This window comes from Microchirus variegatus (assembly GCF_963457635.1).
Source record: "Microchirus variegatus genome assembly, chromosome: 2".
NCBI lineage: Eukaryota > Metazoa > Chordata > Actinopteri > Pleuronectiformes > Soleidae > Microchirus > Microchirus variegatus.
In genome coordinates, this window is record NC_139803.1 from 24,810,238 (window position 1) to 24,830,365 (window position 20,128).

At 39.8% G+C, this 20,128-nt stretch overlaps 2 protein-coding genes across 2 annotated transcripts in view; both read left to right on the top strand.

Moving 5' to 3' along the window:
* Positions 1–245: 245 nt before the first annotated feature.
* Positions 246–1,689, top strand: LOC310924243 (doublesex- and mab-3-related transcription factor A1-like; the record flags this gene model as incomplete). Its single annotated transcript, XM_083885906.1, has 2 exons — positions 246–723; positions 890–1,689. 2 exons carry the CDS (start codon positions 246–248, stop codon positions 1,687–1,689), a joined length of 1,278 nt encoding a protein of 425 aa, XP_083742032.1.
* An 806-nt stretch (positions 1,690–2,495) lies between these two features.
* Positions 2,496–20,128, top strand: part of LOC310938249 (glucosidase 2 subunit beta-like) — a gene marked incomplete at both ends in the record, with an annotated part of 121,327 nt that continues 103,694 nt past the window's right edge. Inside the window, 7 exons of the mRNA XM_083902738.1 lie at positions 2,496–2,577; positions 2,886–3,002; positions 4,108–4,203; positions 6,895–6,952; positions 7,827–7,944; positions 11,939–12,056; positions 19,806–19,872. Coding sequence (XP_083758864.1) covers positions 2,496–2,577; positions 2,886–3,002; positions 4,108–4,203; positions 6,895–6,952; positions 7,827–7,944; positions 11,939–12,056; positions 19,806–19,872 — 656 coding nt within the window. The remainder of the gene's footprint in view (positions 2,578–2,885; positions 3,003–4,107; positions 4,204–6,894; positions 6,953–7,826; positions 7,945–11,938; positions 12,057–19,805; positions 19,873–20,128) is intronic.

Sequence of the window (20,128 nt, forward strand, 5' to 3'; positions counted from 1 at the left end):
GTTCAGTTGCATCAGATTAGACCACAGTTCATCCAGGATGCAAATAAACAGGGAGGCAGGGGCGGAAAGGGGTGTGACGAGGGTGTTGTATTTCATGTCAAACCACCTGGAGAGGAGACACTTAAGGCGCTGGTTCACGCTACCAGTGGCACTACAGACTCCGCTCACCCACAGAGGGTGAATGTCTACACTTGAATTACTTTATTGGACCATACGAAGACTTTGCACTCAGTCCCTCTCAGAAGATGGACAGCAGAATTAGACCCCTTGGCCTGGCCGCGCACTCCGCCAACCCCATAGGTGGTTTGCAGGTGCCTCCTTCCCTCCTGCGCCCTCCACCTCTCTTCCTCCGGGCTTGTAACCCCCCGTTGGAGAGGGGATACCCGCGCACCCCGAAGTGCGCCAGATGCAGGAACCACGGTGTGGTGTCCGCGCTGAAAGGCCACAAGCGCTTTTGTCGCTGGAGAGACTGCGTGTGCGCAAAGTGCACGCTCATAGCCGAGCGACAGCGCGTGATGGCGGCGCAGGTGGCACTGAGGAGGCAGCAGGCTCAGGAGGAGAGCGAGGCCCGGGAGCTGCGACTGCTGTACTCCGGTTCAGGCATCGGTGGAGAGGCAGGAATCCCTCAGGGATCACCTGTGGGCCCAGGAGGGGCTGCGATCACCAGTGGCACTCCAGCAGCTCCAAGTTTTGACGTTTTTGGAGTGGAAAACCCAAAAGATGGTAAGTTGAAATGAAATTGATATGTAAAAATATAAAAATGTAAAAAAATATATATATCCTGATATCAATTGATTTTACCAGTTGTGCGCATTTTACGCATGGTTTGGATGATATTTTAACTTGACAAAACATTTGTTAACATGCTTTTTTGTCATCCATGTTTCAGATGACAAATTGACTAAGTACAACATTTACAACGGGTTCATGGGCCGACCCCTCTTTGCACCCCACGCCACGCGGCTGCCGTCTCCAAATGGCAACAAGGAGACGTCTCCAAACAAGGACAACACGAGTTCATTCATTCATCACAGTGCAAGTTCCTCCCCGGTGTTCGACCAGCGCTCTGACCACACAGAGAGCCCACACAGGTCGATCTCCTCCTCCGACCCGGAGTCAGGGAGTGAGACAGACAAACCCAGCAATGACTACCCGAGTCTGGAGCGCGACCCCACCGACATCATGGCCAAGATTTTCCCCCATCAGAAACGGGACACACTAGAGTCTATGGTGAGAACGTGCAAAGGGGACATTGTCAAATCCATCGAACTGGTGTTGAGCTCCAAAGAGAACAAATTTGATTCTGAAAGCTCCAATCACCAGAGCGCGCTCAGGCCTTCTGTCGGGTTGCCCGGTGCGCTCAGTGCGCTCGGTGCACTGGGGAGCAAATCAGCCTTTTCTCCGCTCCACATGCCACCGACAGCTGCAGGAGGAGAGAGTCTGTACGGTCTCAGTCCTCGCCTCGGTGTCAGTCCTTTGCGCTTGGCATATTCATCCTCAAACGGCAGTTTGGCAGGTTTTATGTCACCATACATGACATCCGGACTGATGCCAGTGTTTCCACTGCGTCCACCTTTGGACACATATTCGTTCCCAGGCATGATACGTGACCTGTCTTACCTTCAGAGCAAAGAGTCACTCTACAGCACAGCAGCAGGCCTGTACACAAGGCTGAGCAGTGAGAAATGACAGGATGAAAAAATCAACACGTGAAAAAAAAGTTATTTTCTATATTGTCTTTGTAGGTTTACCTTTTTACATTGCATTTCTATGGGTTTTATGTACTGTACATATTGTAAATCGTGTTTATTGATAATAAAAGATGAAATAAAGTCATATTTGTTTTCATTTGTGTTCATTATCTATCTATATTGCGTATATTCTCTATGTCTGGAATGCCTGAGAATTAAAACATAAAGCTATTTCTACACATATTTCAGTAAACCAGCATCACACCTAAATAATATGTGCACAGCCAAAGTTAGGGTCATGTATCCACAATTCTCATCATTATTTTATCTATAGTATGTTACACATAGTAACATACAACACTGTTACAATGTAGTGTATTAATATAATTATACAATATAGTATTAAAGACCTTTGGCAAAAGAAAGGGAATTGAGAGATCACACTCATATGAATGTGTGGCACATTCACATTGATGAAGTTCACACTAAACGCTTTTTTCTAGATATTCTGTCATGTTGTGACTTTTATTTCTAACCAGAAACATCTTTAAAGAATAAACAGTGATATTCTGTGTGTTTTTTGTTTTTTTTTGCCCTGGAAGCCTTTCTCACCTGTGATTGGTCGTCGGAAATAATAGACTCGACCAACTACACGCCCGGAGTACGTCACGTGACCGCCCATTTCAGGAAGTCATGGATGTATCCCGTTTAAATGTCCGTCGCATGTCATGAAATTTAAACAGGTTTGAGCGGGTTTTTGTTAACGAGGCAAGCGGGAGAAAGTTGACAATTCTGCCAACTGACATGCGTTTCCCCATTTTCATCGCAGCTGTGTTTTGTTGTGGGTTCGCAGCCTCGCGGAAAATAAGAGGGATATCCTCGTCGTGTAAGTTCACCGTCCTCTATCACCTAGCTTAATGCTAACCCTGGCAAATATGTTGAAAACTCCGCACCATGCACCGTGTCGTTACTGAAACAAATGCTCATTTTACAGTGGCACGCAGTTTAAAAGGCGTGCACGTTGTGGTGACACCAAATAACACCACACTGATTATTGTTAGTGGACGAAACGGAATCGACATTACCGTTGACCTCCTGATGCAAGGGCTGTTCTCCACTCAGTTGGTTAGTTTGCCAGCTGTGTTGTAATATCAACAAAACGCATCAGTCAGTAATGTTCTTGTTCTGTAACAGACAAACGCTTCTACAGAGAGAGGAAATCCTTCCTGTGTATCGATGGCTCCAAAATCATCCCGTTTGAGCAGGTGAACGATGACTACTGCGACTGTGAAGATGGCTCAGATGAACCAGGTAAAACTTTCACCTGTTATGAATCCGATTCGATTACATTCCATAAACGTAATTTGTCCCCAGTGGGGAAATTCAAGGGGTTATGAAGCAGACATATCAGTGGAACATGCACTGTTAACAGAAGAAGAATGATGTAAAATGGACAAGTAGACCTTGAGCAGAATGTCAACAAGAAAGTTGGGCAACCCTTTAGATTAGGGAACACATATTCATCATTAACTAGGTGCTTACTGACATACATGACTAGCTTGAATACTTATTCTACATAACCTTATTCTACCTTTATTATGACATGAATTAACTACATAAGATGTTGATATGTGCTTAATATTTACTAATAAATGGCTAGTATGCTACTTCATTTATAATAAAGTATAAGTGCAGATAAAATAAGTAAATGCATACTATACATACTAAATAAATACTGTAATAAAGCTCTCAATATCAGCTGCTACACACAGTTTCTTTTACTGTTTAAAGAATATATCAGTCGAAAGTTGTAGTGCATAACTTAAAAACAACAAATATATGTTACATTCAAACTATTGTCAAATGAGTTCGCACAAAGTCGATTTAGCCCATCAGCTCCACATGACTTTCTGGGAGTTTCTCAGCAACCCTTTGCTTGTAAGTTCCAGAAGTGAATTCTACTGCTTGCAAAACTCGGTTGTTAAATGTAATCTTATACATGTTCTTCTCCTAATATTGCACTGTTTTGTGTTTTTTTTTTAAAATGAATATCCTGTCTTTTTAAAGTAGCGTTTACATTTTTTTGTGTGAAGTGATATAGTAAATATACTTTTGTTAATACTGCTTTTCACATGTACTCCAGCAACACATGTACTTAGGAGATAATTACTGTCTGTCGTTGTCTGTTTTACAATCTTACAGTGACCTTTTGTATTATAATATTTGAGGGTTTGCCAGACATTAGAGGTCCAACCTTAGCAGCAGCTGTTATAGTATCAATGCCAAGGGGTTTCACATGACAGTACAGGTTTATAGTCTGCTGTTGTCTTGTGTATGAATTATGAATATTTTTTTTATTGGTGTTTGGATGTTGTTAAACTATGCAATGCTAACCTGGACTCCTGACCCCATGTAGGAACATCAGCCTGTCCTCGTGGACGATTCTACTGCACCAATCTGGGTTTCCGACCACACTACATACCGTCATCTCGAGTCAATGATGGCATCTGTGGTAAGTGCTTCAGAGATTTTATCATGGCAGATAGAGAAAGTACATTCCCAAGAGGTGATGTTATATAAACCTTTTCAAGTAAGGCAATGGATTAATACTGTTCTCTGCTGCTGCATTATTCAAGGACAACAGATGGTGTAGAGAGCTGTATTGATAAACAGATTATACTTGGAGAATTTGGATCCTCTTATTTGTTCAAAATAACTGGTGGGTAGTTACACGGTAGATTGTACTACTTATTTTGTAAAGCATTTTTTCATTCTGTGTCGTTTTACTAACATGGGCAGGGATTCTTATTCTTCATGAAGGAAACATCATACAACAAACAAACAAATGAAGTAGGCACAGCAATCATATACCCCATTCCTACTCATAAAAACAGTTTGAAGCCAGGTTTAAATGGGTTTTTAACCAGTGGGAATGTGTTATATGGGCATTTCCCCTGGGTTAAATACTGCATTCTATACATACAGGCTTTTATCACTTTCTATTTTGATCAGCATTAGTAGGAACTCAAGAATTGCATTGAGCATGAAGAGACAGAGGAAAATATAACAAAAGTAACTGTCGTGCTATGGTCCAACATGTTTGTAAGAAAGGAGTCGGTCACTGTCTATGAGTGGGTTTGTCTTCATTTAAAAACACACTAATATTGTGAAATGGGATGTGTAGATGCAGTACTTGTTTTCCTCACTCTGCAGTTCTTGAAAAACACCCTGTTCTAATCTTCAAGGCTTTTCATCATTCTTTCCTGTAAAATCGACCACATATCTGTGCTTAATCAGGTAGTTTTTCAGCCACTCTTCTCCTCCACTTTTGTTCTGCAGTGGCTCTCCACTTTAGATAAAATCAATACATTCCATTGTCGACATTGCCGCCCTGTCACCAGTGTTCTCAGCAACATTAGACGGCATGAACGACCATATAGGGTAAAGAAAATATAAGAACAGTAAGGGAATTTTTCTCAAAGCTACTTCTTTCTTTCCCTGCATTTTATTTTACTCCCACTTGTCTCCTTATACCTCCCCTGCCCTGTGCAGAGTCACTTAGTAGCCAACATGATGTTGCTTTTCTTCATCAATGGGTTGTTGAGAGGCTTTCATAGGTGTCCTTTTCTGGGCTGTAATGCTCTCGTTCTTATGGTCACCAATGGTGTTCTGGGTAATTGAGGAGCGTCACACTGTGCCCACTCTTTTGGGTTAAAACATTTGAGAAAAAGGCAGATCTGAGCACTAACAAAATGCCATGCAGCTGATCTTATAACTGACTGATCTCAAGAGAGAGTGCGCAAGATGGAGAGATATCGGGCAGACACAAAGATCAAATCTCTGCATTTAAAGGATGAAAAGTGACTGGATAGAACATCATTATCTCCACTGAAGAGAATACAGTTTTATTAAAGCTCACATAGAGTGGTCCTGTTGCACATATATGTTAGTTATGGAGGTCTACTTACATACAGTAACTTGTTTTTATGGTAAAAAATCTCCTAGATGCTGTAAACGAGCCGATAGAAATCCTCTTTTCTGACGCTGTTCCCCAGCCGCGATATTTCAGACTCAACTCTCACTCCCAGAAGACAGACTGTGTTGTGATTGGCCAGCCAGCGTAGAGGCTTCCCAACTGTCTTGTGATTGGCCAATACCCGGAAGTGACATATTCAGCACACCCGCTCTCAGATCTCGCTGAGCCCGAGATTAAAATACAACACAGCGTTCTCAGCAGTGGCTGAACTGTTTGTTTAGAACTTTCAGTGCTTCTTAAACAAGGTAATGAAGCAGATACACACTTAAAACAGCGTTAATTGGAACTTCCTGTCTCGGTCCTCTTTAAGTTATGGTAATTCACATCAGTCTGGAACATATTCCAGTTGTTGGTTAGTATTGGGAGTTGGTGCAGGAAACTGAAACAGTGTGACTTTATTTGTGGGCTGCAACCGCGTTGTCAAATAATAAATAAATAACTATCAGACCTGACTAAGGGAGTGTTTGTGTTTATACAGCACATGGGTGTGTGGGGGCAAGAAGTGTTAACGTGTCAAACTGTTGAAATGAATTGAAAAGAAAAAAAAGCTTATTTCTTCCTTTTGGGGGAACAGTATTTGTTACACAGTTGGGGAATTATGTAATAGTTCCAACAGTTTTTAGCACTGTAATTCAAAATATTTTTTTTAGATGTAAATTTGCCTCTGAAATACCTAAAATAGTTCTCAATGTATTTTTGTTATTAATTCATGTTATTGTCAATGTCAGCATGTTTTCAACCAGTAGTCGTCGGTTGTTTGTATTGCTATTTTTAATAGGACCCTGCATTGACCTGTGTTCATTTGGACAGCCTCAACCAGGGTTTCTCACTCTTGCCTAAACACACCTGATTCAAATGGTCAGCTCGTCAGTTAGCTCTGCTGAAGCCTGATAGTGACCCATTTATTTGAATCATGTGTGTTGGAGCAGGGAAACACCTAAAACACAGGCGTGAGAAACCCTGCCAGGAAAGGTCCTAAAGAGGTAACAAACACAAGTGTGCGCGCACACACACACACGCACACACACATTGAAAACAATACCAGCCTGTAGCAGCTGGTAATAAAGACACATTGCTAACCTCTGCTTGTTGACAAGTTGAATTCTCCTATGTTCCCTCGACTGTGTATTAGATTTTTTTCTGTGTTTTTTTTATTTTCACTTACAGATTGCTGCGATGCCTCAGATGAATACAACAGCCATATTCACTGCCAGAACACTTGCTGGTCAGTAGATTCACAAGATAACATGAACATTTTTTGACTCATTACGTGGTCTCATCAACACAGATGTAGAAGAGAAATATTCAATTAGTCCATTCAGTTTTGGAAATGTTTGGAGCTATATTTGTGCAATTTGATTTAAAAAAACGTTTTTTCTTTAATGTCAGGCTATTTATTTTACCACCAGTGTGACTGACTTCTCATTTGCTGCACCCATGTTTCGTTCGCTGTGCCACCAGGGGGCATAGTGTCACTAGGATTTAAAAACTTGAAGTTGTTGACACCGACTCCTGTGATCTACTGTAAATGGATCACAATATTGATCATCCATGGGAAATACTTTCCTTGTTATGAATTGTACATTCAGTCACCATAGGACCCATAGCTGATTTTGATGCAGAAACTAGTTTTTGGATTTAAAATGATAAACTACACACAGTGTGTGCTGTGAATAAAAAAAACATACATAAGAACGCCGACTCCTGCCAGGTCATACTCATTTTCTAAAGCTATGATGCAGAAATGTAGCCTGGTGTGTAAATGTAACTTCTAATACAGTAACCCCCTTCTTTTGTTTGCTGTCCTCTATAATTTAATTCACTGCCATTCGCCTCAAAGCCGTATATAAGCAGAGTATATCTCATTATGTTTTCACAAGGTGCACACGCTTATTGTGTTTGCTGGACTTCAAAAACAATTTAGTTCAGCCACACAGTATCAGCCTCCATCTTATTTACTTTTCTATTTTCCCATTTGGATTCCTGCTGTACTGTGAGTCCTAAAAAATTGGATTGCGCCATCTCAATGACTGAAGCAGGGGTGGCCGATGTTTTCTCAGTAATGATGTCTGTGCGTCCGCTCTCTTACTCCCCTCCAGGAATCTGGGACAGAGAGAGAGAGCGAACGTGGAGGGCCAGATGAGGACCTTGGACGAGGGTTTGCAACTCAAGCAGCAACTGATTGAGGAAGGAGTGCTGCTCTGGAGGGAGAAGCAGGTACAATGCTACTAGCATGTGGCAGGAAATTCATCTGGGTTTCCCCCCCCAAAAGCTTTCTTCGAGAACTAAAGTTTGAGCAATTTGCATAAATTAATGCTCGCGTTTGACCTTTACAAAATAAGATTGATTCTTTTGAATTGGCTAAAAGGGAACTATAAATTGATTGGAAACATGATATAATATAAGAGTGTTATTACTAATTTCACTCTATCAGCTTTTTTCCACAATGGAGAAATAACAGCGCTCGTTTGAACCCTGTTGTCTGTAAATCAGTAATAGATTACTGAAAACTCACCCATCTGCCTTGAATTATCAGAATCAGTCCTTTACTGTGGTATTGTGTGTAAAACCTTTTAAATAGATGTGATCCTCTGTTGTATGGTTTGAATAATGGAGCGCCTAGATCCATGTTAACCCCAATTTAAGCTAAAAAAAACTTTACCAAAAAAGTTGCCTATGTGTGGACTGAACTTAAGTATGAGCTTGTTTTTCTATAGTCTAATGTTTAGTTTTATATGTCACTACTTTTTCTTGTTGTTTACATCTGTTGTATTTATTTGTGTGGTCAGCAACCAAATAATGGAAGGCTGCCCTTAATGCTTTCATAAAAATGCCCCAATGTGCTTCTGTGTAGTGGTTTTATGGTGATATTGTTTCCTTTATTCTTTGTATTCAATTTACTTTTCACCCTGACGTTATGCGCTGCCAGTCAGTATGGGGCTTGCTAGCTAACACGCAGCTAACACACTTGATTGATGGGGACGTTGAGGTTAATTTGCTTTTAGATGTGTTGTGCTCTGAGAATTCCTGGTCTAAATGAGCAGCTTGTGCTCTATGATATTGTTGTGACCAAACATGTTTATGGCACCTGCTGCTACAGGCATCTGTTGTGCAGTTTTCTGCACCAACCTTAGCCTGCTGTGCAATCAGTCCTGTCAACATGATCAGTTTAGCATTTTCTAGGTACATCAGCTGTCAAAAAGCACTTTTCCAGCCATTATTGCTGTGTTGTAATCAATTTATGCCATTTTAGCGTAGCAAATGTATCTGTATATTATGATGATTAGTTAAAAATGTATTACACCTGCTGTCCAAACAATCCTAGTTTGTACTTTCATCCATAAACGTCATCATATTTTCCGCTCACCATCAGCTTTGCATTAGCTTGTATGTTGAGAAGTGTGATGCTTTATTTGCACTCACTTGGAAGCAGTAAATGGCTGTGGTAAGTCAGCACAATAGACAAGAACCTGGCCGATCAAGCCCATTTTAAATCAATGTTTTCTTTACAGACCTTCAAGACAAGTAGAAAGTACTTCAGTTTTTTTTCTCTGCTCTCCATTACGTTCAACAAGCACTAGGCAAAATTAGAAACTGGAGCCCTGGAGTTCGGTGCAAATTAAATTGGTAAATTTGGCAGCCGAGGGTCTCTTTAGATGTTTGTAAGTTATATTTACTGGTTCACTGGTCTCATTACTTAATGCATTATTGTGCTTTAGGAAATACAAGTTGCCCTCCCACCACTGATGGATGGTCAGAGCTGGCTCACAAACAGCAATTACATTTTCTTTTGGTAGAACATAAGTAATTGAAATTTTGGAAAAAAAACAATATATTGGTTATTTTAAAAAGTATTTTAGTTGGGATTTGAAAGGGCTCATCATCAGCAGCCAGTCCAGTCAGGGTCCTTGTGTTTGTTTGTACAGAAATGAGTTTAAAGCACTTTACAGGAGCATTTGTGTCAGTCATGTATTTTTACATTATCTAGGTAAATGGACAACTTCTTTGCCTGAAGGCCACTTTTTGTCACAAACGCGCACACAATTGTGTCTGATTTGCCAGCTGATGGTCCGTGCGTGTGTAGTTGGACTCCCCCTCCATGTTCTTTTCTTTGGCGGCTGATTGGCAGATCGAGGCTGAAGTGTCACCCAGCTCTCTTCTCCTACTGCGTCTCTGTTGATATGGCAGGGTTACCTCAGGTGCCTCGTCTTGAAAACCTTACACATTGACACAAAAGTGAACTCTTCCTACGGTTCAAGGGTTAAAACAGAATCTGCTGTTAAAGAAATGGCACACTAGAAAACGTTTTAATCAAATTGGAATCAAATTTTCAAAACGTAAATTGTGAATTACGTTCCCAGTTATTGGAATATAGAGATAAAGTGAGACATGCATGATTGGACACTAGTGTGGCTGACAACTGGTATGATCCAAAAGGAGCCAGGTTGAGCTTATGTTTGCAAAACGTCTACATGGCACCAGCTTAATCGCAATTGTGGAGCCTTGTTTGGTTGCAGAAAATTCTGTTTGGGTTGCCAAGTAAATTTGAGGAATAAATTTACTGGTATGTGTTTACTTGTGTACTAAAATAGTTGTTGTTTCAGAAATGGCATATTTAGCACTACTTTGCTCTGGTCTTGATTTATATTGTTAATTGGGTCGCAGTGGTTTGCCAGCAAAAGGAACATACAGTATGTGAACAGACAAAAATTAGAACACCTCCACACTTTTTTTTAATCTCATACTTCAATATATTCTTAAATCCTTATTTATAGTAACACAAATCTATAAATAATATATCTTGTGTGTGCATTAAATCCCCGCATTGTATGGTGTTTTTCCAACAATGCTCTACATATTACAGTTGTAATGCACAAGCAAATATGTTATCGTACGCTCAAAATGGAGCCTATAAATCACTGCAGCAAACTGGAGGTGGCTAAGTAGGCAGCGTGGCCTAGAAACGAAGTCATCCCTATCTGAACCGAGGCAGAATCCATCACTGCATTATGAGAGTCTCCGAGGAGAGATTGGTCGGCACAAACAAGGAGCTGTGGCTCTTTTGTATTAATTGGTCCATTACACAGAGCGATGATAGGTTATGCTTGGTTGTCAAAATGCTGTCGTTTTTTTGTTGTGAGGGCAACAATTCCTGGCTCATGTGATTTAAGACAAGGCCATTGTCAAGACCCAAGTGCTGTCGTACAGGTTATTGTAAGTACACGGGTGTGGTATGAAGAAAGAAGAGGAGACAAGACCTTTGACTTAACTTGTGTAGGTATATTTAGTATATTCAGCTTCTGTGTAATTCAACAACAGTAACATTATGGATTCACATCTTGTGTCATTTTGGCTAAATCAATTCAGACGCGTTGCAAAATCAATTAATTGGTTTTGCCATTATTTCCCATGATAGGACAATTCTTTTATCTTTAATAATATGCAGTTACAGCTAAATATGAGGCCAGATTGTTAAGAATGAAGCCGTTTTATCTTTCAGTGAGCTCGAGCAAAAAATATGTTCCGCTGAAAATTGTACTGGCGATAGATTTTGTCCTAAATGTAATGTTGTTTTTTGTTACAAATGATGATACTGATGGCAAACTAAAAGATGCCGTCTCTAGAGGGGGCACAGTTTCAAAACTAGAGTTTATCCTCCAATTCTGTAGCTACCACTGAAAATAATAAGTCACAGTGGGAAAAGGATGTGGCTATGTCTTTCTGCAGAATAGTGGGACTCTGTGACATTCGTTCAGTCTTTATTTTGATGGGTAAAATGTGATGCAGATGATGATGACTTGGTTCAAAACATTCATAACTCTGTGGAAATTGAAGAAAATGAGTCCCAATGTATAAGCTTGTAGCTCAGTCCCACCGTGTCCTGCTGTGTGTCTATAACAGATCAGGGTGGACGGGCACCACTGCCCATGTTTTAGATGTTGCCCTGCTCCAAAACAATTCAAATGAATGGGTCGTTATCAGGCTTTTGCAGAGCTTGATGATGAGCTGACCATTTGAAACAATAACGCACGTAAATGGAACTTTAGATATGTGCCACAAACAAGGGGTAAGGTGAGGATAAAATACACGAAATATGATTGTATCAGTAATTACTGTGTGCACTCATCATTGTAACTTACAGACCTGAAAGTGTCCACCAATTGTAATGTCTGCTATGTAATCCTAAAATGTCTCTTTTGTTTCTCTTCAGGCCCAGCTCAGAGAGCTTCAGCAGGCAGCCGAGGACCTCCAGATCAAACTTGAGGAACACAGGCGGAGGAAAAACGAGGCAGAGCAAACATTAAAGGCGCTGGAAGCGGGCGACAGTGGTAAGTGTCAGGACGGCTATAACCTGCCATGATTTGCTTCGACTTTGTTCCAAGCAATTTGGCCAATCCGCACTATTGCCTCAGTTTACCGACAATAAGGTCATTGCCACAGATGCCACAGGGCAGCTTCACTTTCATTTCAGTTTGGCCTCACGTTGAACAAAAGTAAATTGACCTTAGAACCTCAGGCCAAACGCTCAAGATGGCAAATGTTAGACCTTGGGAAATAGCTGGAAGGTTAAATACCAATGCCTGCGCCATTGAAATAAATGGCCGCATATAGGAGTGCTGAGCAGCAGCATATTACAGTCGCACAGCTCTCCTTTTACATTCCTCAACCCATCAGAGAGAAGTTACTTATGACTCACCGGAAAATTCCCTTATCACTTCGAGCACAAGCTGGCTCTGCATTTAAGTGACACTCCAACTTGCATGTGTGGATGTACAGAAATTTGTGGGGCTGGATGAGAAATGAACTCAATCATTTTTTGCACTGAAGTCTTTAAGGATTTAGAATCATTACGTACGTGTGTGTGTGTGGGGGTGTGTGTGTTGAGGAAGCTGTGAGGATAGAGACTGGAGTTAAATGAGCTCCGATTTTTCTTGCATAGCTTTACATTGTAATTCGTAAAACATATATATATATTACACAAAATATAGGAAAGTGGTGTACACTCCAAATAGTTAAATAGTTAAAAAACACTGTTGTATATAAACAAATGTGTGTTGCATTAATACAGCTGTCAAATGAGTTCACTCGATACTGATTACGTCTGTCAGCTACACATGGCTCTGTTGTTTAGACAGAATAATAGCATTAACAAAATCACCAAAAGTTATGCACTGCAGCTTTAAACTAAATTCTCTTTGAATTCAAATGTAGTCGATGAGAAGCAGAGTAATGGCAGTTGTCTTCTTTTTAATACTCTTCTCGCTGGCTTCTCACATTCGTCTCTGTTGTCGTAAATTGTTGGAAATAATCTCGCGTCAAACTGCCCCTCAAGTGAAAGTTTTGATTGCAATAAAGGTCATTTGACTTTGGTGGTTCCTGGAAGCATGCATCCATCATGTTCCCTGCTGTGCCAGCTGACCTTTGTCAGATGTCCGTGGTCCCCTGCGTTCTTGAGCCTGTCATCCCTTTCTTCCATTACTGCTCATCTTCGGGGTGACGCAACCCATCAATTTTCATTTCCGTGGTCACGTTGGCATGTCTTGTCCGTGTTGGCCATCCATCCAGGCTTTTATTATGCACTTCTAATGACACTTTGTGTGGATGTGGCAGTTTCAGTGTATTGAAGATGAAGATTCAAAGACTTAAAGGCTAATTATTAAACCTTTTTCCTTTCACTGCCTGCAGTCTGTGACATTAAATGTTTATTAATACTTGTGTGTAGTGAATGATAAGCATACAGGTTACAACTCCTTGATGATATTTGCTACTGTTATTGTATTGTCTTGGTGCTGTAAGCAAGGAAGCATTTTTCTCACTTTGTGTCTGAGCTTTGTAAAAAAAATGTTTACAGTAGTTATTTTTTGATTAAGTGCTCGCCAGTATTTCAGAATATCTGGCACTTTATATGTTGTTGTTTCCTACCAACCACATTTTATAGCTTTACATGTTATGCAGTAAGGTCTCACACTTGTCTAAACCAATGTGCATTCCTTAAATCAGGTCTAAAAGGTTTCTTGTATTACTACAAAGTGCCTCTAAATCATTAAATAAATGTCCTCTGTTATGTTAGCTGTAAGCCATTTTCACCTCTGACTAATACATGTACACCTTGTATACCTGCTTCCTAACCTATACATTTTGATTGCAAAGCACTTTATAAGATGAACCCATAAAAACGTTTTTCTTTAAAAGGGACTTAAACTATACGAGACCCATGAGGATGGATGGTTGAGTTGCCTCAATTAAATAAAGGAACATCACAATGTTTTTTTTTTTCATGACCGTCATGTCTTTCCTTTTATGACCTGTCAATAGTCCTTGTCAAAATAAGGATGAAAAACCAGAAGAACAGCTAGCTGAGCCTGCAAAGCAAAACTTAACAGTCCTTCACTTTACTGCGGCTGTCGCTCAAATGCGTCTCCAGGGCTTAATGCTCGGTTATTGAGAAGTTTAAAGGGGCCAGGTTATTTGTACTCTCAAAGAAAATTAGATTCTTATGTTACAATGTGTGCCACAGTCACTATGGCACGTTTCCACTAGTTCTAGCATGGCTCAGCTTGGCACGGTTTTGGTACCAGGCACGTTTTTATCCATTACTCCATAGTACCTCCTCATTGTTGGCAGAGTTGTCACAGTACGGCTGCGTGAAACTGCAGTTACGTTGTTTTATATGCAACACATGGAATCATTGGAATCAGTTTATTCAAAAGATTAGTTCAGTACTTCCCGTACGCCTTCTGACACAGTCACTGAACTAAAATACGATCGCCGGCTTGCAGCAGTGCTGTTGCTGAATACATTGGAGTCCTCTGTTAAATGTTGAGGTTTTACAAATGTCCTTGCTAAATGTTGGAGATGAATGCATGTTTTCAGGATTTTTAAATCTTTAAACTAATCTGCAGTTCGGCATTGTTCGGTTTGATTCCTGTGTCGTATGTCACACTTCCAGTGAAGACACTCTTCATTCACGTCACAATTTAGCATCGGCTCAGCTCGCTTGGAACCTTGCTAGAGTAGGTACTAAAAAGGCACCAGGTTCTATTCCTAATGGAAAAGCAAAAAAAGTGTGTTGGAAAAGTTGTACAGCTTTCAATCATCGTCAAAACTCAAAAGATGTTTCACTTGTCCATTGTTGGATGTTGTAAAAACATCCAAAATGGTAGTCTCTGTATAGCTGACCCAGCTCCTGATATAAATGTAAAAGGCTCATTCTGGGGTAATGAAAAACAATCATTCATACAATTAGGTGATCGTACACTAAGCATAACATTTTTTTTATCTTTAATGTCTGCCAAGTATAATATAACCAAACAGACTACTATCCTCATCCTGGGGGCGAAGCTAGCTCAGTGGTACAGCTATTCGAACTAGACGAATGTAGAGTGTGTCCTTGGGCAAGACACTTGCTATGAAAGATGAGTGAATGGGTGAATGGCAAAACTGTAGTGTAAAGAACTTTGAGTGGTCTTTAAGACTAGAAAAGCGACCATTTATCCCTGTCATTTTCTCTTTGTTGGCCTTTTGAGCACCGTTTTCACAAGTTTTTCTACCATACATTAACTTCCAATCATGTTATTCTATGAGCATCATTATAACATTATAGCAACATTATAAGTTCTGTGAGTCAAACATTATTCAATTTGAATGTCATGTATATGTACTGAGTGAAGAATATTTGGTCAGGCTTGGTTAATAGGATAATGTATAGCCAAGTGCTCCTTTTGTGTTAGCTTCATGGTATTCGTACGTATATACAAGCATGCTGAGAGAGCTTGAGTATATTCTCAATGAATAACAAAGAACATGACATTCCTGGGTCTTCGAAAGAAGACACTGATCATGTGAGCTTGTTTTTGGAAAAAATCTTAATGCCATCCTTGATAAGCCTCAAGTTCAGATGAAGGTTGCATCTTTTTTCAGCAAATTATATGTGTTGTGTTGTCACATAATCATACTGTATCGAATGTCTGGCTACCATCTCTAATAGTTCACCCCAGTATGCAAAGCTACACGCTCTCGGAGTTCACCCACAGTTTGAGGGGATTTCTGCAAGTTCATTGCTAATCCAGCAGTTGACCTGAATTCTCCAGTTGACTGTCTTGCAAACCTCTTTCCTGCTACTCACAGTTTTACAAAGGCACACGAGGGCAGTTGTAGACAGCATACAGCATAAATTAAGGAGAAGGCAGGATGGTTCATCTGTCAAACCAGCCATGTTAAGTTTGCAAAAAAAATTCTAATAGCCTTGGCAATTTTAGCTATCGAATTCGTTATTATGCCGGTTTGTCAAACATGGAAATAATTAATAATTTAGTCATTGGTTTATTTGGTGACTTTTATTGACTGTCTGTTTATCTTGTCTTTAAAAGGTGACCTTTTTGAGCTTTGCTTCTATCCGCTCTTTAAACACAGCTAGGAACATTAATTTGGTGAATTTTTTTTTGTTGTAATTTTAAATGCAACGTGCTGTCAAATGCATAGTCAATTTTCAATGAGGAATCTCATACTCCAAATTGTGTAAATGTCTCAATAAACTTGGGCAGCTACAATTTGGAATCCTTGTACATTTAAACCCGTAAAAAAATGTCTCAAGAGTTCATGAAGGCAATATATTTACTTTGTCCAAACAGGCATCTGTACATGGGTCCATTTATATGGCAAAGCTGAAATTAATACCATTAGCACGTTTAATATATTTCATCATTGAAGATATCTTTTGCATAAGGCTGTGTTGATATTAAAAAAAAATTATATGTAATGAAGAAACCAAATATTTGTCTTCCAGACAGGATTTCAATGTCCCTTGAAGATAATCTGGGTTCAGTGTGTCCACTGCCAGACATTTCATTTTGTGGCAGCTTTGATATAATTACATCTCTCCCAGTTTGGGCGATAATCATAGACCGTCACAATGTATATTTTAATTTGAATTAAACACAGATGCTGGTTCTTACCTTGCTGGGTTTTCTATTACTTTCTGTACGTCATGCAGATTAACTTAGAATGCCACAAAAGCAGACCGTCTAAAATAAGATATTCCAACTTGGATAAAGTAATTTTTATCTGTATCTTAATACTTGATAAGAAATATCAATAAATGTCTGGCCACTGGACAATGCTATTTATACCCAGATAAACACCCTGAAGCCTTATTTTTTGTTAAAAGAGCAGTATGAAAGACATTTGTTTTATTACATCATAAAATGACCATGTCATCAGAGATTAAGGAACCATGTCAAACTGAGATACTGGCTTTACTGACAACAATGGCGCAGCCAGTATTTTCACAATTTAATATTTTAATTTTCAGCGTGCACATTTGTGTTGTGGAAAAGGGGTTTAATTGTAGGTCGTTCTACTTTCATATCCTACATATTATGTAGGATATGAAAGTAGAAGGATATTTATTAAAAATATTTATTTAAAATATTAAAGAGACTATATTATAGTCTCTTTAATATTTTATAAAGTTGTTTCAGTGAAATACTCAAGTTAAAACACGTAAAATGGCTCAATGCTCCCGTCACTATGGCACTCGGTCTCAGGTGTCTGAACTCTAACTTTTTGCTCGGTTAATCTGATTGCTGGTGAATGACATGTCCCACCCCCTCAACTAAAATGTTCATGAGGTGAGGGAGGAGGAGCCAAACGTTAGCTGAAAGACAAGCAGCTTTACAGTAAAGACAAAGCATTGTGTTAGAAAAATCTGTGCTAATATGCAAGTGCATGAGATTTTAAATAGTGAATTTTCTGAGTGGTGTGAACAGTAAGTCTAGAAAGCAATCTAACCTGCAAGGATATATTTGCAACTGCAAACACTGTGGAAAGATTGAGGTGAATTCTTTGGCTTCTTATGATGCAAAGCATGTTGATTGGCAATTGACTCTCAACCCTCGGTTGTTGTACTGCACATTCCAAAGAAAAATCACAACCGGGGGACTATAAAGGTACATGGCTGTATAATCACAATCCTGATGAATATATTACAATGAGCACATCATGGATCAGATGCAGGATTTAGGTTAAACCACTTATTCATAGATTCTATCTTTGGGCTTACTCCATCTCCTCTTTTCCGTTAAGAAACTTTGAATGCAGCACCTGCATCTCCTTGATCCATTTCCAACTCGAGGCATTTTTTTTTCCTGAAGTAATTTCCTGCCTGGAAATATTGCTTGTAGTGTAAAAAAAAAAAAAAAAGGAAAGAAAGCAAAATGTGTGTTTTGTTAGTCTTGGAGTGCAGCTTCTACAATAACCGTGAACGTTTTATGTGAATACATGGTCTGCAGCCGAGGCAAAGATCTGCAGTCTCCTGCTGATATGTTCCATTTTCTCTCTTCTCTTTGTGTCCGTCTTTACTTTACGAGTGTGCTGTGCTATCGCCAAGGCAACATGGGTGGATGAGTGATGGTGTCCATTAGTAAACATAGACCCCTATATGTGCCATCGGCCTAAAGAGCCAATGTCTTGAACCTCCTTTCTCTCTTTTTTTTTTTTCCACCCTCCCACTCTCTCCTCACTTATTTTCTTCCCCACTCTTCCTCTTATCACCTCCCACCGACCCCCACTTCATCTTTTTCTTTCTCTGCCTTCCTCTCCTCTCGTCTCCATCTATCCTCCTTATAGTTGTTTTTCATAGCTACAGCTCTGCAGTGGAGGGAGGGATGAGCCCATTTCTCTTCCTCCGCCGGGCGCTCATTTTTGCGAGACAGCGACTAGAGGATGGGTTGAGAATGTCAAGCATTAGGTTGGGAATAGACCGCTGTTCAAACAAAAGAATAGGCCGCTAATATGACAGATGTTGTGTGTATTGCAGAGGAATATTAGCAAACCATATTTTGCCCCTCGGTAGAGTCAACAAATGGGGCCGAGCAGTCTGACTTCTTCACGGACATTTGTTGCTTTCAGTCATGTTGTGGCTGAATAGATGCAATGTAGAATTTTGCATAAACTTAAATCCTAATCCATGTCTTTATAGATATTTTTATGGTTAATTTAGACAAGATTGATTTCATGAACTGGGTTTTATTCATTTCTCCTTCTTTTTTATGCCCATTCAGCGCACACTCTATACAGGCTCTCTACTGTACACTGGGGGGAATAAAATGCTAATTTCACTCTTAGCTTTTTCTGCAATTAGTACGAAAAGGTAATTGCGGCGGATGCGCAATTAGCATTATGTAAAGTGCTTTTCCCCAGACTTAGGGGCCAATCAGTTTACCCCTTTACATTCTCCCTTCTGCTGATGATGGGAAGATGTCGAGCATAAGAGAACTTCCTCTCCCTACCACTCCAATGAAAGCAATTCACAAGAAATGAATCGGCTAGAGTCGCATGCTCTCTGCAGTGGGGGTTGAAGAAGTTTGTGCGTCTCCTTTTCATCTGCCTGTGAATATGAATGGAGAAGAGGGAAATCGCTGTTGTACCAGCCGTTACAGCACAAAGCCTCCTGATTGCATTCTGGACTCTGACGTGCCTTTTTTTTTTTCCTACAGGGAAACCAAATGTTCTTGCACAGCGTGACTGACTCATTGCATGATTGCCTAAGAACCTCCATCCTCCCCCCTCTCCTCCCCATGTTTAAAAATCCAACAGCTCCCGTCTTTTCACATACCCATGCCTTTGCATTCAGAGGCATTAGCATTTATTGTGCCGAGTTGTAATTAAAGTGCAACTAAATTCTAAACCATATTTTTCATATATATATGGGTATCTAGTAATGTTTTGTATTGATCCAGGTGGTAATCTTCACAATTCAGTATAAAGTATCAAAGTTGTACCAGCGTATCTACATCCTCTCTGGTCAAACACCAGCTACTGCATTCAAATTTTGCCACTGGCTTTCTTTGCCCACTCACTGGTACACTGTTTGGTCACACTCTTATCTAATTACCGCAAGGCTCGCTGAAGAGTCGGTTTAGTCACCCTTTAAAGAGAACATCCTACTTGTTTTTGTTAGGAAAAATAATAGTATTGTGTTAACAACATGAACTGCTTGAATTCTGTTTCTTTCAATTATTAGGTGTTTTTTTTCTTTCATGAATTCAGATGTCAAATCTTTTCTTTTTCTTTTTTAGGTCTCAGACATCACAACAACACTGTAACCAGCATGTTCCAGTTACTGGACAGCAATAAAGATGCCAGGTAATTAACATGCAAACATGTTACTCATTCCGTTAGCCAAAGTATTTTTTTTAATTTATTTTTTTTAAATGAAACTGATACTTCCAAAGCCCATGCATGTCCGTCATCTTTTGAAACTGAAATGTTCCATTATACTAGAAGCTACGTTCAATTAGAAACGGTGCTGGAAAAGGTTTATAGATGAAAGGGATTTGTGAAATAATTTTTAAGTCTGTCAATGTTGTATTTTTAACAGATCGCAATGAAATCTCATTCT